Source organism: Bombyx mandarina, chromosome 28 (genome assembly GCF_030267445.1).
Source record: "Bombyx mandarina strain Sakado chromosome 28, ASM3026744v2".
In the NCBI taxonomy this organism is placed as follows: Eukaryota; Metazoa; Arthropoda; class Insecta; order Lepidoptera; family Bombycidae; genus Bombyx; species Bombyx mandarina.
The window spans coordinates 916,593-939,731 of NC_143233.1; the positions used below are offsets into that span (position 1 = coordinate 916,593).

At 37.8% G+C, this 23,139-nt stretch overlaps 1 protein-coding gene and 1 non-coding gene across 2 annotated transcripts in view; both read right to left on the reverse strand.

The window, feature by feature from the left end:
* The window catches only part of LOC114249836 (facilitated trehalose transporter Tret1), a 127,695-nt gene that overhangs the window by 39,864 nt on the left and 64,692 nt on the right, over window positions 1-23,139 (reverse strand). The window contains exons 2-3 of the mRNA XM_089739047.1: window positions 9,998-10,177; window positions 1,122-1,281 (exon numbers count right to left, since the gene is read on the reverse strand). Coding sequence (XP_089595173.1) covers window positions 1,122-1,281; window positions 9,998-10,102 — 265 coding nt within the window. The 5' untranslated portion in view covers window positions 10,103-10,177. The remainder of the gene's footprint in view (window positions 1-1,121; window positions 1,282-9,997; window positions 10,178-23,139) is intronic.
* TRNAG-UCC (transfer RNA glycine (anticodon UCC)) lies at window positions 21,496-21,567 on the reverse strand. The gene has a single exon. It is a non-coding gene; the product is annotated as a tRNA-Gly (tRNA).

Consider the following 23,139-nt stretch of genomic DNA (forward strand, 5'->3'; position numbering starts at 1 on the left):
TTTAACCTCTTGCCGTTCTAAGACTAATATGAGACTTAAGTATATGTCCAATACGTGTGGAGTCTGGACCTCAAAGGGATAAACAAAGATTGAGGAGAATCCATGCAGGTAGATAAGAACATGATTAGGTCCCTTTCGATCGCCAAGGCTTAAGTGACCGTAACAACTCCTCGTCAGATACGTTTTTCTCATTCTCCTTTGTAAGGCAATTGGGCTAGTATAAATCTATACATATAAATAAAATTGGAGTGTCGGTTTGTAATATTGAAATAACCGCTTTTGCATACACCAAAATAACATTTTTTACAATTTTTGTCTGTCTGTTTGTTCTGGCTTACCTCTAGAACGGCTGTTCCTGTAATATCATAAGAATGTACAGAATTGATATGTATCACGATCTAACATTATGAGTACCATAAGTTTTTCTGATGTATACTAATATTATAAAGAGGAAAGATTTGTTGTTTGTTTGTATTGAATAGGCTCCGAAACTACTGAACCGATTTGAAAAATTATTTCACTACTTGGAAGCTACACCATCTCCGAGTGACATAAGCTATAATCTTTTTAGAAAAAAATTAGGGATCCTTACTAAAACTCTAATAATTTAACCCAAGGTGTAAAAAAATTACCTAAAATATTCTTTACATCGCGTGCCCTACGACTTTGTAGAAACACATTATTATTTACAAAAAGTGTCGCGGCAGCATATGTCTAACTATTATAGTTATGCCGCAGTAAGTGTTCTTTTATTTAAAAAAAAAAAACAACGTCAGATATCGTTGAATTTTGGGTTAAAGACCCGAGCAGAGCCGGAGTGGGCCGCTAGTCTATACTAATATATAAATTTACAGTGGTTTTTACGGATGTTCCGTTATAACTACTGAACCATGGATCCGATTGACTTGAAACTTGGTATCCATGTAGAAAATACATGTACTTAATAGATAGGTAGTCCAACACTCATATGGACTACCTAATTATAATGACAATAAATAATAATGTTTATTTTAAATGCCCAGCGAAACGGGCGAGTACGGCTAGTATACAATAAAACTAGTCTGGTAACAATAAGATATAGCAGATGATAGATGAAAAAATTAGATAATAATAGAACTTACCTAATAAACTAAGGCTAGCTATCCAACTCGCTTGCTGGTCGCTAACCGAGAAGGCATCATGTATCCTTGTATCCTGCATCGACGCCAATGCTGGGGACATGTAGCCCTTACTGAGGCCCGCCGCGAACGGCCCAAGGGACACAGCAAGAGCCGCCAGGATCTGAGAGAAAACAAATTTGATTTCGTTATGCTGACTTTATGCTGACCTTATGCTGACAGTATGCTGACGTTATGCTGACTAACTAACCCTGTAATGCCGGTTCCGATCCCGGATGAAAAAAGAGAAGGTCTGAGTTGGAGTTCGACCTTTCCTCCGTAAAACAGTTTGAAGGATGGGGCAGCCGGTTGTACTGTAAATACTGTGGCCTTAGAAGTCATGTCCCAGTGGGTGGGCGGTATTTACATATAATGTGTTAAATGTAGGAATCGAACGCACCAGTCCCACAATTGGCCCCAGCAATTGGGCAGGAGTATTAACTACGCAACCGAATCAGTCATTCTGTTATTATTGTCACTTACCAATTAGTCTAATTAAGGTATATATATGTTGGACCTCTTTAAATTAATATTTGATTATTATTTCGATTTGACTACGCGTGCTTTAAGAATTGTTAATTTAGACATGTTTAAATCACACCCTGTAATCAGCTTACTGATGGATATCTGCAAAATTTTGATTTCGTGAAAGTCACTGACAGAAGTCAAAATTTACACTTCATTTGTTATGTTATGAATAGTTTTGATACAAGCTTCATTTATAAGCAATAATAATGGTTATGCTCATAAAAATAATGATTATTTTACATTGAGATTACAGTTCCATGAGTTAGGATTTTAATCCAAGATGCAATTTTAGTCTTTAGGCTTTATATAAATAGAGTCAGTTTCGTTTGAAGATATCGGTCGGTTAGTTAGGGACCTGTATGTATGGCAGTGTGTCGGCCGTCGACCTCCGTTCGGTATAATAACCGGCAAACTTCTTGAGCATTTGTCGACGTAGTGGGGGTAAGTTTGCGCATGGTACACTCACGTGCAAAAACATTACTTACTCTGCGTCATAATGCTATTAAATTATTAAAATCAACATATGTATTTATTTATATATTTATTAGAACATCAACAAAACATATAGGTTAATAATTGTAATAATTTAATCTTGGGGTAAAATAGATATTCCTTCTATTAAGTCAAAACTAGAGCTGTTGCCAGGTCTTGGTTCAGTTGAAGCGAAGCTGGTATTTGTAATTTTTTTTTCGTTATCATTATCTTGACCATCATCATCATCACTGTTTTCATCACCCGAGTCGCTATCATCGTGATGAGTCGACATAGGGCTCATCGGCGTAGTTTACAACTCGGTCGATTCGGTCTTCTTTTTTGTCTATACTTAATTATTTTTTGAAGATATTCGATTCGTAGTAATCGAATGTTACTTTTTTCATTTACCAGCTTCCGATTATTTTCTGTTCTTTTTTTCCATCTGAAGCCTAGCTCTTTCATAATCCGTCGTAAGCTTAATTCCGAGCCATTAAAATTTATATCTTCTTTAAATTTTTCGAAGCCTATCTACGGTACGGAGTTTCGCTGCTTGTTATGTAGTTATTATGATTACATCTTTTTATTACAGATTGAACGAAACTATCCATTCCGGTAACTTTCTTCTTCCCTGATCTTTTCTTACCCGGAGTCCGAAACACGGCGAGCAAGCCAGAGCCTTTAGCTTCGTTAATAATGCACCTAACAGTACTCACTAATGTTTTTGTTGCTTCCGAAGTCTGTTTTAATTTTTCCATATCATTCTTCCCATGTTTTATAAAGAAGCAATATACGTCGTACACAAATTTTCTACCCTTTCTTTTAAGTACTACACCAGTTTGTCACGGCATAGTGTATGTTTTATAAAAAATCAACAAACACTCAACAAATAGCAATGGCAACAAAGTCCACAAGCAATTATAACAAATAACTTAACGATTAATAACGATAGACTTTCCACTGTACGCAAGCGTACTTTTGGGAGCAAGCGGAATGAGGGCGCAGTGCGGGACGCAGGGTTCGACTGATCTACCAATAACGCGCTCGATACGATTTCCCCTGCCGTCGCGCCTCACCCTCACCACCAAAGTGATCTAAAATTCGGTTCTGCGCAGTCAAGGTCATTTGCTCACGAAGTTTGCCGATTACTATACAATCTATCGCAGTGCCTTCGGATTTAACTATTAGGGATGTGACGAATGCAACATCCGTTTATCGATATTGTTATCGATGTTTTTGGGGTGTTGCTTAGTGGTTGCGATAAGATAAGGTGACGGAAATGCATTAATGTTTTGTTGGAGGGGTGAAAGTTTTTTTTCCTTTTGCTAATTTAATTTTCGACTAATATACGAACAGTCTTAAAGGGTAGTTAATGGTTATTTAATGGTGTCTCAAATTAGTATGTCAAAGTATGTCATTAGTATGCCTCAAAGTAGTATGAGAACAATTATTCGATGGGTGGGACAAACGTAAAAAAATAGTAGTTTTAGGGTGAGGATATCCCATAAAAATTCTGTTCATCATCATCTTAGGCCTTACAGCCCAGGGTGGGCCTTAGCCTGGTCAATTGTCTCTCGAGACTGCTCTGTTCAGGGCTTTCTCCTTCCAGTTCCTGACGCCGATAAATTGTGTTCGCCGGCTCCGTTATCTACTTAATACTAGATGGGCCAACTACATGTGCAACATAAAACAAAATAAAGTCATTTTAATGCAATCGTAATATCGACCATTTATTTTAAAGGAATTTGACCGTGTCTCTCTGGTGACCCTAATCACCATTTCCGGGTTCGATTCCCGGTCGGAATCCGGTATCGTTGTAAAAATATACTTGGTATGTAGTTTTGTTTCAATTTTTGTGTCGCATCTGCATTTTTTTTTATTGCTTAGATGGGCTCCAGTTACCATTTAACACCAGGTGGGCTGTGAGCTCATCCACCCATCTATGCAATAAAAAATAAAAATAAAATGTGGTTATTGTCACTCATGGACATCAGCAATGCCCGGGGCAAAGCCAAGCCGCTGCCTACACTGCGTGTCGCTCTTACTGTTTGTTGTAAGGCGTATTGTAAGCTCACACGGATAGGTAACACCATCAGTGTTTTCGCATCGAAGTAGTAACCAGTTTGTGTTGGAACAGCCTTTTTTTTCCTACCTATGCTGATAGCCTTGAGAGACTATTTCAGCTTCGCCCTAATATGTAAGTGAGCTCACATGGCTCAAACCGGAGTGATGCTAACATTGACCCTAGGAAGAGCAGTGCTTCGCAGAATCTACCACCGGATCGGAAACGCGACCCACTGAGAAGAACCGGCGAGAAACTCAGTGGGCTGTGTCTGTGGGTTAATTCGCTCGTTGAGCCCTTCGTCGCAAGGGACGGGTTCGACGAGGACGGTGACCGGTGCTTGTGGTACCTAAAAGCACCGTTAATGGATCGGGAAGATCCGTAATGACATGCTTTGAACGTCGACTATTTACCATTCTGTCTACAGGATCGCGTGTGATTGCCTTTAAGCAGTTACACTTGAGACTTCGAGCTTACATCGTCGGCACTTACGTTGTGAATTCTATAGGCTTCGGATACTACTTAATATCAGATTTTTTAGTTAATTGCTTAACCTTATGTACTATCACTACATATTATAAAACAAAGTCGCTTTCTCTGTCCCTATATCCCTATGTATGCTTAAATCTTTAAAACTAAAGATGGATCCAACGGATTTTGATGCGTATTTTTTTTAATAGATAGAGTGATTGAAGAGGAAGGTTTATATGTATAATAAAATCCATTAAATAGTGGAGAAATCAATAATAAATTACAGTTTCCGAAGCGAAGCGAGGGCGGGTCGCTAGTTAAAAATACGTTAAGTAATGATTGTCGATTAATATAAATGACATAGATCGAGAAGTATGTAGAAAAAAGGGAACACCCACAAACGTTCACATTAAATATAAAATCGATTATCAATCATGATCATTCGTTGCGATTCACAATGGACATATTAATGTCCGACCGTTAATCAAATCATACGAAATCGGATCAAAGTCGTAAATTAATACGTTTATTTCACTAATAACTATCTCCGAATAAATTTCACGAATCAATTTGGAAAATCGATAAATTACGATTGCAACACTACCTGTACTGCTATTGGGTGCTGGGCGTACAAATTTATATATTTTTAGTTCCGTCCGCGTGAACGACGAGTGTTCGTAACGTGATAAATTTATCGATATCGATAAAAACTTTTTTATTCATATTTAATGTTCGAGATGTGTTATTGTTAAAACGAAATAGACTGAGCGGTGATATCTGGGCGGGAGCAGATTAAGTTCGATCATTACGTTGGTTTTATATTTTAAGCTTTTAAGGACTTTACTGCAAGAGGATTTCAATCCTCGTAACCCTACTGAGTTTCTCGCCGAACCTTCTCAGTGGGTCGCGTTTCCGATCCGGTGGTAGATTCTGCGAAGCACTCTCTTGCTAGGGCTAGTGTTAGCAACGTCCTCTGGTCAGAGCCTAGTGAGCTCACCTACCCGCCCGGTTACGCTGACATAACTATCTAGGTTATCAGCATAAGTAGGAAAAAAAACGGTATGGTTTGGCCTCATTTCTTAAGCTGAACGATTCCTGCTACCGTCACTATTAATACTGGACCAGTCTCGCTGGTCAATGTGCAAGCATTTTTCTGGACCTAATTGATGAAAGAGCTCCCGTTTCACCTGGTTTTAAGTGACTTTCGGAGCCTCTGTAACCTCAGTAGTTACGCGACTAATCCACCCTCCATGCTGGAACACATGACGTCAGTAGAAATAGGCAGAGTCGTGGTAGCTTACTGCTCGGGATCTCACAATAGTCACAACCCGTCCTACCACTAGTGACTACCCAAATTTATATTCCTAGTCCCAGCCACCTGGGTTCGATATCTTTTCCTACCATACTACTCTATCATATACTATTTCTTCGCTCCTATTCTTATAGGTTTATTAAATGAAGACATGATACATGAAGGGGACATGATACAATTTTTTAATTTTAAGATAACGGGCAACAAACTTTTGTTACTTCTTTTTGAGATATTATGCGTTGGTGGCTGTTATTTTTGTTATTTATTGAAATTATAGTATTTCCATTTCTTTACCAATATGGAGGATATTATTGTTTGGAATCTTTTAAAATTAGAGAATCCTTAAGTGCCCATGTCACTTTCATTCAACGTGGTAATATTTTTTCTTCATACACAACGCCTTCATCACATGCAATTTCTAAAAATAGGCCTTAAATCCAGAGTTTTAACGTCTAATATGGTTTAAAATGACATAACACCTTCATTCAATGTAAAAACTAAAAATCACCCACTCATATCTTCAAATAATTTGGCTTATTATTAAATTTTAATACTTGTCACATCACTATCACTCCATTCAGACTACAGCGCTCGGAACATTGATCGATCTAATAGCGACAGAACTGTTGTACGTCTTATATCATTAGGCCTATATTTTGATTTCGTGCAGTTACAAAATGCCGTATTTTCAACATGAATTAACGGATACGTAAGCAAGAAACTCCATTGAAGAATCTTTAGTGTTGACTTAGAAGATGGGCATTTGAAGGGTTGCCAGTGAAGATTTGACTACAAAAATCCCTAACAATAGTAACTACGCCAATCTATAAATTTATCGACTTTCATTTTTATCACGCAATGTTGCATCTTCACAGTGAAGCAGTTCATATACACGTCATAGGCGCCTATTTCCTTAAAGAAATTGGTACCTGCTCGTGAGATCTGAACTTAGTCACGACACTCGATACGAGTATAATTTAGATTACGAACTTATCTATTACCTCTTGTGAGTCCGCACGGGTAGGTACCACCGCCCTGCCTATTTCTGCCGTGAAGCAGTAATGCGTTTCAGTTTGACGGGTGGGACAGCCGTTGTAACTATACTGATATTTTAGAACTTATATCTCAAGGTAGGTAGCGCATTTACGTTGTAGATGTCTATGGGCTCCTGTAACCGCTTAACACCAGGTGGGCTGTGAGCTCGTCTACCCATCTAAGCATTTATAAGACATAATTTAGTCCTCCAAACAAGTTAACTAGGTGATTCTAGTTTAATTATACATTTCAGACTCATAAGTAACATCATTCTCTATCTATTTCAGCTAAGCGAAGTTTCAAATTTTTTTTTTTTATTGCTTAGATTGGTCGACGAGATCACAGTCCACCTGGTGTTAAGTGGTTACTGGAGCCCATAGACATCTACAACATACATGCGCTACCTACCTTGAGATATAAGTTCTAAAATATCAGTATAGTTACAACGGCTGTCCCACCCGTCAAACCGAAACGCATTACTGCTTCACGGCAGAAATAGGCAGGTCGGTGGTACCTACCCGTGCGGACTCACAAGAGGTAATAGATAAGTTCGTAATCTAAATTATACTCGTATCGAGTGTCGTGACTAAGTTCAGATCTCACGAGCAGGTACCAATTTCTTTAAGGAAATAGGCGCCTATGACGTGTATATGAACTGCTTCACTGTGAAGGTGCAACATTGCGTGATAAAAATGCCACCCACCTTGAGATATAAGTTCTAAGATCTCAGTATAGTTACAGCGGCTGCCCCACCCTTCAAACCGAAACGCATTACTGCCTCACGGCAAAAATAGGCAGGGTGGTGTTACCTACCCGCGCGGACTCACAAGAAATTCAAATTGAAGCCATTTTTTGTTTCTAAAGCCCCGAGGCTTAGTTCTCTAATGGCAGACTAGTCAAGCCAGGCTCGTTTAGATTTAGATTAGATCTTTGATTAGACATTGACACTTTCGCTACCAAACTTTACGGACTCACGTCTCAAAAAATGCCTTGAGATCGGTTCTGCACTTTCAGAGTCTATAGATAGCACGGAACCATCGACTAATATAAGTCGGAGAAACCGCATTATTGAGACCATCGTCAGACATTATAGGGGCGAATAGTTAAGGTGATCGAGTTAAGAGAAATACTGAGTTTTTCACCGGATCTTCTTTTTTTTTTATTGCCATTTTAGGCAGACGAGCATACGGCCCATCTGATGGTGAGTGGTTACGTCGCCCATGGACTTCAGCAATGCCAGGGGCAGAGCCAAGCCGCTGCCTACCGTTTAATACTCTCCACAAGCCTCGTTTGAAGAAGGATATGTCATAGCGCTCTTCTGAGTGGGTCGCATTTCCGATGCGGTGGTAGATTCTGCGAAACACTGCTCTTGCTAGGGCCAGTGCTAGCAACACTCCGCTTTGAGCCCGGAGAGCTTACCTACACGCTAGGGTGAAGCTGAAATAGCCTTTAAAGGTTATCAGCATAGGTAGGATAAAAAAGATCGTACCAAACTAATGACCGTCTCCGACATATAGTATGGTATAACTGAATTATCTTTTCGTAAAACAATATCAGTTTTATTTTGTGCAATGTTTTCTTCTTCTATCTACCTTATTAGTCTTCTATCTTATTAGTAAATCATTGTATCGTGTTAACGTTATTTATGTTATGATCGAAAAATTATCCAAAGGTTGGTGCCTTAAGCGGTTTTGTTGCGCAGATTTCTTCGGCGAAAGTTCTAGAAGTCATTCGATCTCCAATCAAGTCCCTAAGATTCCTCTATTAGCTTAATGAAGATGCATGTCATGTAAACTGATCCCCAATTGATTCTTAGATCTCGATACTGTTTCCCGAATGAATTGAGCGTTGTAAGGTGTTTCGTCTGTACGACAGTGAGGTCGTGGTACATCTGCAAGTGTTGCGATCTCGCCATTCGTACGGGGCTAATTCGGCCGAAAAACAATATGGTGTTCCGGTTTCAAGGTTGGAACAATTAGAAGATGGAGCACCACTATATACCAGGCCGGTTCTGGGGCTAACTTACGCTGACTAGGTATTTTTAAAACCTATTTATTACTCTTTTGTATGTTTGTTTGCATGTAACGCAATCTTGTGATCTTTGAACGTCATTTTCATCGACTTCAAGAAGTCCGATTATCATGAAAATTTGCATCAAGAACCAGTGACAAAACAATTTGTTTTTTTTAGGGATTTTATGATCTGGTAACTAAGACCTTTGTCTCAAGTCTTATTTTAATTTATATTCTTAGTTTTATTAAAAATGATAATATGGAGTAAAATAAAATGAAGATGATTAATTTGAGAAATTAATTAACTGAGATGAAATTAAATGAAATGAGATGAGATGATATGGGATGAAATATAATCTCAGTAAAATGGTGATTATTAATTGAGACTTTTTCAGTGAGCTTTTTGGAGGATCTCGAGAAGCTACGTCCAGCGGCTATGTTTCGTTTTGTCACATTTGTGCAATTTCACTGATATTAAACAGTTAATAAGCCACCGTTATTACACATTAAAACCTGAAGAAACACTAAATAGACAAAATAAAATAAGCCACACAACTACATTCCTCGCGTTCCCGCCAAAAAGTCTAACAAGACAATAATTTTATAACTCCACCCCTAAGATCGTGACCAGTATCAAAATAATAAAAAATATGTAACTAATTGTTAATGTGGCTTACTGTTTGACTACGTTCTTTAGATTTTATAACTTAAGTTGTCATTTATTTAAAATTAATTCTTTATTTTACCCGACGACCTGGTAAAAGTGGTAGGGACTGGACGCAAAAGGCAAGAGACCGAAAATATTGGGGTGCATTTAAAGATACCTGCACTCGGCTTTGGGTGGACAAGGGTTGAATATTTTCAACCAATAAACATTCTGGTTGACTTAGCTCTCATATTAAAAAAAGGCTCTGTCCTGTCTAGGCCAATAGGGAAATTTTATACCGACCTGACGCATGTACCGGTTCCTTCCATCCGGCGACCTGATCATCATGATCCTCGTCTCCGGAGTGATATTCGTCATCTTCTCGCTGACAGGATTATTCTCGCACATGTGGAAGCTTTAATTGAGAAACTTTCGAATGTGTTTTTTGAAGCGCCGTGCGGTTTTACGATGTTTTGTTTTAATCTGGAACAAAAGATACCGAAATAAATAAAGATGTACATTGTGTTTAGGTCTATCGGATCCGGGCCACGTTTTAGTGTTAATGGGTCCATTTGTTGTGATATGGCTTCTGCTGTACGTTGGCAGTTATTTAATTCTTAGCTCTTCTGATAGCCTTGAGAGGCTATAATAATATAAGCTTCGCCCTAACATGTAGGTGAGCTCACGGGGCTCAAGCCGGAGTGATGCTAACACTGGCCCTAGCAAGAGCAGTGCTTCGCAGAATCTACCACCGGATCAGAAACGCGACTCACTGAGAAGATCCGGCGAGAAACTCAGTGGGGTGTGTCTGTGGGTTAATTCGCTCGTCGAGCCCTTCGTCGCAATCGACGGGTTCGACGAGGACGGTGAAGGTGCTTGTGGTACCTAAAAGCACCGTTAATGAATCGGGAGGATCCGTAATGACCGAGTGTTTTGAAGGTGGTATTAAGAACTATCTTTGTCTTCTAATTATATAACTAACCCAGACGAACCCAACTCAAAGCCACCGTCGCTCTAAGATCATCTTATCAGATCTTCTCAATGGCTCGCAATTCTGATCCTGTCGTAGATAAGGTAAGGATACTGCTTTTGTTTGGGCTGGTGTTAGAAAATTCTCTCAGGTTAAGCTCATCTATTAAGCCGTACGTAGTTGGAGTAGCCCATTAGGTTACTAAAACTCCTTGGGCCCGCTGTCTACTCCCAACATCAGCAGATCCTCAAGTCCCACATACCCCGCGCGTCCCCTTAGACGTGGGGACCTCGTAGGAGGTTCGGCCACTTCTCTATGCCACTCGTCTAGCAGCGTGTACATAGTTATTTTCAGAAACATCTCAGACGTGTTAATATTAGCACTGTATTAACACGCCTATAATAGCTACTTCAAAATATGATCAAAATAAGATCAAAATAGATTATTAGTCCAAAGCGTGCTATTACAGAATAAACTCACTCTCTGTAATCCATTCGATAGGAAATTTTGTACGATTTTTGGTAACAGACTGAAGTGCTTGAAATCACAGAAGCCTAGGATGTTTAAATACCTCAGGCAACTACCAATTCTTTTTCAATTAAGCATATATTCACGAATGACTTCCTAGATGACGATATTAGTGGTGTAACGAAAATCCAATGGGGCATTGCGTAATAGTGGCATCTTGTGAGCCTCGCAAGCACAGCACCGGTCCACGGTGAAGGAATACCACCGCCCTGCTTATTTCTGCCGTGAAGCAGTAATGCGTTTCGGTTTGAAGGGTGGGGCAGCCGTTGTAACTATACTGAGATCTTAGAAATTATATGTCAAGGAGGGTGGCGCATTTACATTGTATGTCTATGGGTTCCGGTAACCACTTAACACCAGGTGGGCCGTGAGCTCGTCTACCGATCTAAGCAATAAATGAATAAAAAGCACAACTGTGTCTCTACGATGAAGCATTCCGATTTGAAGGATCCGGCAGCCGTCATCATTGTCCAATTTATTGTTGTTTTTTTTATGATTGAAATATTCACCAGGACAGCAGGACAGGTGGGCAAGCAAAGGCTTAGCCAGGAGGGGTGGATTCGTTGTGATGTGTATGATAACCATATACCCCAGATTACAAGCCGTTTTTCCCTGTCTATGCAATAGGAAAAAAAACGACCATCTCTCATGTACAATTTATAATAGATTTATCACGGACGCACGGCTAAACTCATAATTCATCAGCCGTCGCTGCTCCGGTTCGCTTATCAACTGAATTATATCAAGTGCTCATTACAGTGACGGGTGACATTAAATTAATATAGAAAAAAAAGTGTGTGTGTGTGCAAGTCACACACTGTAGAAGTGAAACTTATAAATAAGATATACACTGACAATCCCACAGAAGCACACATATGGACAATGTTTAGTAGACGATAGTGGGGATGCTACGAAGAGCCGCAAAAAGAGGAGACCGAGAACATCTAATATGTTCTATCTCATTCTCTCGACGGCTGAATCCTATACATTTATGTGTTTGTGTCTCTATGGACTTATTTTTTCGTTTCATCGACTTTGAAATCACAACGATTCTAAAGAAGTTTCACTTCAAAAAATAACATTGTGCACGAATTATCACTGATGACACTTTGGGCGCACTTTGACAAATGTATCTAGAGTAATACTAACTAATCTGGAGACCAGTTGAGTAGCAGAGAAAATGGATATAAGAATTTAAGCTAAACTTTAAATCACAAATATTGAAACTCTGACACCGGATTCGAGGGCAAACCGCTGCCTACCGTTAAGTACTCTCCACAAGTCTAGTTTGAAGAAGGACATGTCATAGCGCTCGGGAAACACCGTGGAGCTCATTCCAAAGCCGGATGGTACGTGACAAAAAAATCTCTGGAAACGCACTGGATGAACGCAGTGGCTCCAGGTAGTATGGATGAACTCTACTCCGGTGGCGGACGGTGCGGTGGTAAAAACAATAATTATTAACACACAAAATTTACGAAAGGTTTTTTTTTAATTACTTAAATCGGCACGGCCAGAACCTATAATAGGTCTATATTACTGATCTAAGATGTCGGACTTACTATTATACTCATCTGTTTTCGGTCGTTGCTTGTCAGATTCGGGTTTGTGCTTCGTGCGAACAATTAAAGGCGATAATCGCGTATCAATCAGGAATCCCTTTGTTGGCGCAAAACAATTAAAACTGTCTTCACAAAAGATTATCTTGAGAATTTCAGATACGCTGTTCTTTGGCAAAAAAACTTAAGAAAATCACTATGTCAACTTCTAACGTTGTCATTGTTGATACAGACTGCCTTGGGTACTGGAAATAGACTATACAGCTTCAGGTTTTGCTTGCTGAGTTTTTGTAGCCGAAAAATAAAAATATATATAATATATTTTTTGACTTTTTTAAAACATTTTAAGAGTGAATCAAGCTCCAAACACATAAAGAAACATGAAGACGAATGAAATAAAAATTGATCAATTGCGTTCATACACTTCAAAATGGAAAAATATATAATGAGCCCTAACACCATTACATCTAGTTTTCAGCACAAATATGTAAGTAATCCTTAGGACAACTAATGACGTACAAACACACTTCAAAATATGTTCAGTATGTCACGTCCAATTGATATTATTGGCCTCCCACAGTGAACAAGTTATATTGATGAGGTTATGAGAGAAAACTAATGCATTTTATTGTCTGTTGATAATAAAGAAAACTGTTATAGAAGTTTAGTTTCTCAACGTTTGTGAACCAATTATTCAGAAAGCCTTTGTCTATTTCTTTCTTTTATGATTTATGAATTGAAACATAATGCTTATTGTAACTTTTTGCCTATATTTTATAATATATCGTTCTTGATAATATGGCCATTATTATGCGTGCGTGTGGGGTAAAGATGTTTAACAATGAAAATAACCAATGCATTTATTTTATCAAACTACTAATAATAAATACAATTCCTCGTGTGAGGTTATTTTCAAAACAACTCTCACGAGAACACGTCACAGGAAAATGAAATGAAAAACAAAAGATATTTATACTAGTTCTAGGTTTTAACAACTTTGCCTATTTAAAGAGTCGGCCGGTATTGACGTATGATTTAAGGTATGTGTTACATTCAATGTTCGAAAAGATATTTTATCGCGTAGCTTTGCGTTTTATTTTGTTAACATTGTTTTTTAAAGCGGTTTTTGTGTGTCGAGGCTAGGTACCCGGTGTCCGACTTTTTTCTACCGGGTAGTAACAATTCGTTCCACTTTCAAGAATACACTATGAAGGTAGAGGAAGGTGAAAGAATAAAATCTATACTATTATATACTATAATATTTTAAAGCTGAAGAGTTTGTTTGTTTGAACGCGCTAATCTCAGGACTACTGGTCCCATTTGAAAAATTCTTTTAGTGTTAGATAGCCCATTTATCGAGAAAAGCTATAGGTTATATAACATCACGCTAAGACCGATACAAGCGGAGCACCAATAAAGAATGTTTCAAAATCGGAGTTTTTTTCCCTTTTGAGAGCTTCCGCTGCATGTGCTGCAGAAACGATTTCGCTAAAACAATGTATGACAGAATTATTCCCCTTTAAAAGATCTAAAAAAAATCCGCGACAGCATATGCCTATATGTTAAGGTTACCTCACTATAACGTTTTTTATGCTGACCAAATTTGTTCTGAAATAAAGCATTATTTGTGAACTATTTATTCCATGCGGACGAAGTTGCGAGCAAAAGCTAGTGGTGTAATAAAAATCAAACCCGCAAAATTATAATTTTCGCAATTACTAGGTAGAACGTTTTGTGAGTCCGCACGGGTAGGTACCATCACCCTGCCATTTCTGCCGTGAAACAATAATGCGTCTCGGTTTGAAGGGTGGGGTAGCCGTTGTAACTATTCTGAGACCTTAGAACTTATATCTCACGGTGAGTACCGGCATTTACTTTGTAGATGTTATGGGCTTCAGTAATCATTTAACACCAGGTGGGTCGTGAATTCGTCCATCCATTTAAGCAATTATATATATTATTGTGTGGTAAGTAAACTGGTCAGAGAGTTATTCGGTCAATAACTCTGCCCATGTAAGTACAAATCAACTAGTGTAATAAATTAAAAGCCGTTATTTCGAATCTATCAGGTGAGTGGTCTGAGCTATCACTCCATTAAAACAATAGGATGGTCTAATGTATCTATTAGTGTATCGCGTTCAGTAATGTGTGGTTAACCAACTTTAATTGCCGCTATCTGAGAAACAGCATTTGCTCATCCGGAAATAAATCAATTAAAATAAAGATTCAATTAAAACAAAAATACTTTCACAACATATTCAACTTTAAGACATTTTAGCTTTGAAAAAACTTACATCAATTTCATTGTATCCTGGAAAACGTATTGTTTTTTTATTGCTTAGATGAGTGGACGAGCTCATAGCCCACCTGGTGCGGACTCACAACAGGTCCTACCACCAGTAATTAAGCAAATTATAATTTTGCGAGTATGATTTTTATTACACGATGTTATTCCTTCACCGTGGAAGTCAATCGTGAACATTTGTCAAGTACGTATTTCATTAGAAAAATATGTAGTCGCGTGCGGGATTCGAACACTGGTGCATCGCTACATACGAATGCACCGGACGTCTTATCCTTGAGGCCACGACGACTTACGATTTATTATAATCGTATAAGTTAATCACTATAATCTATCAAGACAACCGACTTACGTTAGCTTGCATATTACATCTTTTAGTGGAATGTGATGTTTATGTAATTCCCACGAAAATTTAGGTCAATGATGTTTTTATTTCGAGTTTACAAGGTAGTTATATAAAAATAAATACATTGTTTATTGTTCACTTCCTACATTTGTTTTTAGCGTTAAAATGGTTCAATACTACTTGTTGCGTAAATGGAATTTTGAGGTCGGGTTCACGGAATTTTCTTGTCACTCGAGGCCGTGACAAAAACATGGCAATACGCTCAATGTTTTGAGACACGCTTTGAGATCTAAGCTTATACTGTATTGACAGATGTCAATAACCTTCTGTTGAAAATCGAAACAATCTTCCGCCTCGGTACGAAAATCCACACAACCGTTCGTAACTGGTAGCGGTGGTGGTAAAATTGAATGCAGCTGGGCATAAAAGTTTAATTCAATTTTTTTTTATTGCTTAGATGGTTGGACGAGCTCACAGCCCACCTGGTGTTAAGTGGTTACTGGAGCCCATAGACATCTACAACGTAAATGCGCCACCCACCTTGAGATATAAGTTCTAAGTTCTCAATATAGTTACAACGGCTACCCCACCCTTCAAGCCCAAACGCATTACTGCTTCACGGTAGAAATAGGCAGGGTGGTGGTACCTACCCGTGCGGACTCACAAGAGGTCCTACCACCAGTAATTTAGACTACGACTGCAGATTTCAAGACGGGGTCGACAAACATCTTGCGCTATCTATGGGTATAGACTTAACAGGAAGAGAGACAGAGAAAGAGAGAGAGAGTGAGAGTAAGAGAGAAGAAGCGAGACACAGTTTCTTCTAATCATCTGACGTAATAAGAAAAACATTCTTCAGCGCCAATTGTCACAAGAGTACCGTATACTGTACGCATTGTACGATTTCTCTATTCTTGGCCGTGATCCGGACGACGACACGATTCCTAACTAAAATAGAACTGTAAGTGTAAGTGAAATCCTAAATTGTAAATCGGGTGACAATTTCTACAATGCTTTTAATGTTAATAAAAAATAACGTGTTATTTTAAAACGCTTAAAATAGCATGACTGGCATCTATAATACTTGAGTCGACTATTATCAAAGCCGGCAATGTGATTTTGGACAATTATTGGTAAATCAGAAAAACGAATTATTGACTTTGTATTCCATTGGCAGTCACAAAACTTTTCTGAACGACATCTTAGATAAATAACAGGTTAAGTATTAACATTTATTTAATGCAGGTTTTGAACCGTATTCTTTGAAGGAGACGATTATATTCAAATCAATCTGTATTGACATATCAATAACATTTTTTTGTCCAAATGCACAGATTGCCACCTTTGATAATAGACGACTCACTTATCTCTTTAGGGCCTACTGTACTAACTTTTACACGTGCAGCTTGTGGGCTGGATATACTCAAAGATCGTACAACGCTCTCCGTGTTCAATACAATAACGCGTTTAGGGTGCTGGTGGTGCTGCCCCGCTTTTGTAGCGCATCAGGGATGTTTGCAGACGCGCACATAGATTGTTTTTACGCTACCATGCGTAAGAGGTGTGCATCTCTGGTAAGCAGAGTGAGGGCCAGCTCCAACAGTATCCTGAGCATGATCGCAAGCAGGCTGGACTGTGTATACATGGGTCGCTGTGGTGCCATCTGGGATGTTACGACAGTAATTCATTGTGATGTAAATATAACTGCTAACATAGGTCTAAGTTTTACTAACAATTTGTATGAATCATGGTTCCTCGCAATAAAAACATTATTATTATTATTATTATTATGTGATGGAATCTTTAGAAACAATTTTAACTGACTTGAAGACGGTCGCTTGACATGAAAATTTGAACACGTATCTATGACCTAAGCCCTAAACATATTACTATTTTTGTCTATCTGTCTGTCTGTCTGTTTGTTCCGGCTAATCTCTGGAACGGCTGGACCAATTTTGACGGGACTTTCACTGATAGCTGATGATATAAGGAGTAACTTAGGCTTTACTTTTTTAGACTAGCTTCGCCCCGCGGGTTCAACCGCGGTACGACAATAACCGACGACACTAAGATCGCGGGACTCATTTATTTACCAATTATAAAATTCAATGTTTCCGAAGCGAAGCGAGGGCGGGTCGCTAGTATGGAATATATTCACGATGGACATCCAACATCCGCATTGAGTGTCAATCTAAGCGATCGTAAAACTCAAAATTAATTAAATCAACGTTTAAATTAGTCATTAAAAGCAGCGGCGTGTTTCCGAAACGGCTTTGATGGAGAGATTTAGAGATTCTCTTTGTAAGGCACGCGTCTGGGCTAAGTCGTGAATTCGATACTAATCCTATTTGTAGCGTAAGTTTTTTTTGTAATCTATACTAATATTATAAAGAGGAAAGATTTGTTTGTTTGTTGGTATTGAATAGGCTCCGGAATTACTGAACCGATTTGAAAAATATTTCACTGTTCGGAACCTACACTATTCCAGAGTGACATAGGCTATAATCTTTTTTGAAAAAAATTAGGTTTCCTTATTAAAACTCCATTAATGTAACCCTAGGTGTAAAACAATTACCTAAAATATTCTTTACATCGCGTGCCCTGCGAAATTAATCTATATATATAAAAATGAAACCCGTTTTCCGTTGTCACGACATAACATGAAAACGGCTTGACCGATTTGGCTAATTTTGGTCTTGAATTATTTGTGGAAGTCCAGAGAAGGTTTAAAAGGTATAAAAATTTGAAAATTCTCGGAATTAAATAAAAATAACAATTTTGTTTTCCCTTTGACGTGTCCCCCGTCGGACGGATTCCTTTTGTTTGTTTTAAGTTTATTCTATATAAAAGTTTAGGTCTTTTATTTATCGATTGAGGCACTACGAAGTCTGCCGGGTCAGCTAGTGATAGAATAAAATAATGTACTACGACTTTGTAGAACACATTATTATTTACAAAAAGTGTAGCAACTGCATACTGTCTAACTATTATAGTTATGCCGCAATAAGTGTTATTTTATTTAAAAAAATAAAACAACGTCAAATATCGTTGAAATTTTTGTTAAAGACCCGAGCGGAGCCGGAGCGGGCCGCTAGTTGGCTATAAACTCACAAATCCAACACTACTAAACAAAAAAAACGAAGGAAATGAATTGAAAAAGCAACGCTGAAGTTAATAATTGTGTTCACTTATGAATAATGCAAAACATTAAATGAGTCGTCTATTATCAAAGGTGGCAATCTGTGCATTTGGACAAAAAAATATTATTGATATGTCAATACAGATTGATTTGAATATAATCGTCTCCTTCAAAGAATACGGTTCAAAACCTGCATTAAATAAAGGTTAATAGTTAACCTGTTATTTATCTAAGATGTCGTTCCGAAGAGTTTTGTGACTGCCAATGGAATACAAAGTCAATAATTCGTTTTTCTGATTTACCAATCATTGTCCAAAAGTCAGATTGCCGGCTTTGATAATAGTCGACTCAAATATAGGATATTATTTCTTAAGTGTTTCAGAGCAATTACTTAGTTTTAGAAATACATATTACGATCTGTCTGTCGTAATAATTTTATAAATTAATTGAATTATCTTAACTAGTGGCCGCCCAGTGATCGAAATACGACCATAATTAATTTAAATTAGATATTTGAGCATTATTATGGTTCTATTGTCAAAGACTATACTTTTATAATCATAGATTTCGCCAAGGCTACACTATAGACAAATAATATTCAAACCATATTAATATAAAAAGTAAAAAGCCTTTGCTTCACTTATTAATGTATATATTTAATAACAATTGAGATTTAATTTTCTTTGGGTTCGCAATTGTCAACGCAAGGAGAAAGAAACATGGCTTCTTAAACTAAAGATAAAAACCTATTAAAACTCATCTCGATCTGTATATGAGCGATGTTATATATGTACATAGCCTTTATTATGTATCGTTTTATCGCAAAACGATTTTAAGTACATTCTCTCGATCGAAGCGATACGCGAACACAAATTACTATACATGTATCGATGGTGTTTTTTTTATGCGTCTATTTACACGATACGATATCCCTTTCCGATAATTTTCTGAACGTAAAATAGTATTTTTTATTTATTTATTGCTTTGATGGGTAGGGATATCGGTAGTCCCACCTGGTGTTAAGTGGTTACTGGAGCCCATAGACATCTACAACGTAAATGCGCCACCCACCTTGAGATATAAGTTCTAAGGTCTCAGTATAGTTACAACGGCTGCCTATCTATGGACCATGTGGACCCACAAGACGCAAAATACATTTTTTTATTAAACAATGTTATTCCTTCATCGTGGAAGTCAGTCTTGAACATTTAAATCGTTTGATACGAATGCACCAGGCGTTTTATCCTTTAGGCCACAACGATTTCCGCGCTTTACCGTGGCAAAGCTTCGCTCCAAAAGCTTTCAACCCCAACAAGTTACACGTCCCGCCCCTTTCAGTAATATTTACATTCCGAATTATCAAAAATAGCCGTGTATTGAGAATTGATAACACAAACACTTATTGTTAAAGAAACGGCTACTTAAAACAAACACAAGCGTACAATGGGAAGACTAGTTTTCAAACAATGATAATTGATATATCTATCAAAACAAAACCAATATGTTTTATATTATCTGTTGACGTCATAAGAAATGTTAAGTTTTTAATGATATTGTCTAGACTAAAGTAAACTGCTTCGTAAAATGTTTGCTGTTTTAATATTTAGAAATCGGTAAACTGTAGGAAACAAATATTTTTTTTTGGAATGGGAATTAATAGAAATTGATTATGTTGTTGTGATAATTCAAATTATTGTTGTTAAATATATGAATACTGGAATCGTAAGGCTAAAGTCGATAAAGATCAAACTCAGAACCATCGTACATTACTAAAACTAGCAGTGGACTAATTAGGTTGATGTAATTTGTGATGTACACATATATACATATACATACATAGAAACAGCAAGTCTCTTCCTTACCTATTCTAACCAGTGGCAAACCTAAATCCAGAATCGGTGGTAAAGACGTGAGGATTTAAACACAGTTGTTAAGGCAGATTTAAATATATTTTTTATTGCATATGTGGGCGGACGAGCTCATACTCCACCTGGTGTTAAGTGGTTACCAGAGCCCATAGACATCTACAACACCTTGAGATATGTGTTCTAAGGTCTTAGATAGTTATAGTGGCTACACCACCCTTCAAACCGAAACGCATTACTGCTTCAGGACAGAAATAGGCAGGGCAGTGGTACCTACCCGTGCGGACTCACAACACTTAAATAAATAAAAAACCATAATGATTATACGTTAATAACATAAAAATGAAGAATATTAAAAAAAAGTTTTCTAAAACGATGAGATAATTAGTTATAAGATGAAAATATTTAGGTTCCTATGTAATTCCAAATATTTATAAACACAGGAAAAAGAATTAAAAAAAAATATTGTCGCCTAATGAAATCGTGTCGGAATCTATAAATAGACGTTATTTTAATCGCTCGATCATTACCATAGGCGATCATTACAACGCGAGCGGTAATGAGACGGGACATCTCCTCTGTAATGACGGCACCGGAGAGATCGATCGATGGTACCGATATTTTATGATAAATTTATAAAGAAATATGATCAAGTTCTTCACAAAGTCGAGAATGAACAAAGAATAAATGAACAAATTCATAAAGAATGTCTATTCGGGATTACCTTACCAAGCTTCCTACTATTACTTAATCTACAAACCACATTTTTTATTGGTGGTAGGACGTCTTGTGAGTCCGCATAGGTAGGTATCACCACCCTGTCTATTTTTGGCGTGAAACAGTAATGCGTTTCGGTTTGAAGGGTGGGGCAGCCGTTGTACTGTAAAAACGGAGACGTTAAAACTCATATCTCAAGGTAGGTGGCGGCATTTAAGTTGTAACCACTTAACACCAGGTGGGCCGTTAGCTCCTCCACCGACCTAAGCAAAAAAAACCCTCACTGAGTGTCTCGCCGAATTTTCTTAGGGGGTTATGATACCGATTATAATTATGAATTTAACTAGATCGAAAAGTTTACTAAGCAAAAATATGTGCGTTGACCGGGAATCGAACCCGGATCAACTGCTTGGAAGGCAACTATGCTGACCATTACACCACCAACGCCGCTGCTGTGGAAACACAATTGTGGCACGTAATGACAATAACGGTATGCACTTATTTGTACAACTGTGTAATCATTTTAGTGTTCACAGTTCTAGCGTGCGAAACACGATATTGACGTAATAGTCGAGTTTAACTGATTTATATCGGCGGATATATATCGTGAAATATATCACTTGATGCGGATATATGTCAGCTGACATATTACGGTTTTCCAGAATTACAACTTTATCAATTTCACGTTTGTTGTTAGTTCCTTTCCGTTCCTTTACGTAGCTTCAAAGATAAGAATTGTAATTATTATTCGATAATTTATAATCTGTATATATATAAAAATGAATTGCTGTTCGTTAGTCTCGCTAAAACTCGAGAACGGCTGGACCGATTTGGCTAATTTTGGTCTTGAATTATTCGTGGAAGTCCAGAGAAGGTTTAAAAGGTGAATACATATGAAAATTCTCGTAATTATATAAAAAACAAACAATTTTGTTTTTCCTTTGATGTCCCCCCCGTCGGACGGATTCGTTTTGTTTGTTTTAAGTTTATTTTATACAAAAGTTTAGGTCTCTTATTTATCGATTGACGCACTACGAAGTCTGCCGGGTCAGCCAGTAGGTAATATTAATAATATTATAATTCGACCATAGCCACTTGAAGAATTAGTTAGTTTAATCGTTTTGTCGGGTCAACGTGCTCGTAGCCTGTCTAGTGTTAAGTGGTTACCGGGACCATGTGAATACTACCAGCCACCTTGATACATAAGATCTAAGTCTTGTGATAATATCCGCTATCCCATCACTGTAGTGGTACATCTAACGGTCAAAGAATATGCCTTACTAGCAGATGACGGTAGAAAGAGAGAGAAAGAGAGTATTATTTATTGTACACCAACAAAAAAACAATGCGAAACATTATATACAAAAAAAAGTACAATTGGCGGTCTTATCGCTAAAAGCGGCACCACCTTGAATAAAACAAAGATTTTTAATCTGATGCTGTCTAATGACAAAAATAAAATTTGATATTATGTTAAAAAAAACTCGAGTCTGATTTGAACACTACTACATGCGTAAAATAATAAAAGTTATTGTCTCATTTGTAAACAGATATTTCGGATGGCAATGTACCGTAACGATTCTCAAAAGTTCACCGACCTTGTCGAACTAGAGCATGCTTAAAATAAAATTAAAAGAAATCAAAATACAAAACAGTGTTTTGAGTACATTTCAATGATTTTATGTATGTGGCTTTCAAATAATAGCCAAGCGTGATACGTTGATATAGTTCAAATTCTTACTGGTGATAGGACCTCTTGTGAGTCCGCACGGGTAGGTACCACCACCCTGCTTATTTCTGCCGTGAAGCAGTAATGTGTTTCGGTTTTAAGGGTGGGGCAGCCGTTGTACTGTTAAAACTGAGACCTTAGAACTCATATCTCAAGTTGGGTGGCGCATTTACGTTGTAGATGTCTATGGGCTCCGGTAACCACTTAACATCAGGCCGTGAGCTCGTCCACATACCTAAGCAATAAACAAAATGTAAAACCAGTGGACTCACCAGACCTCCTACTACCAG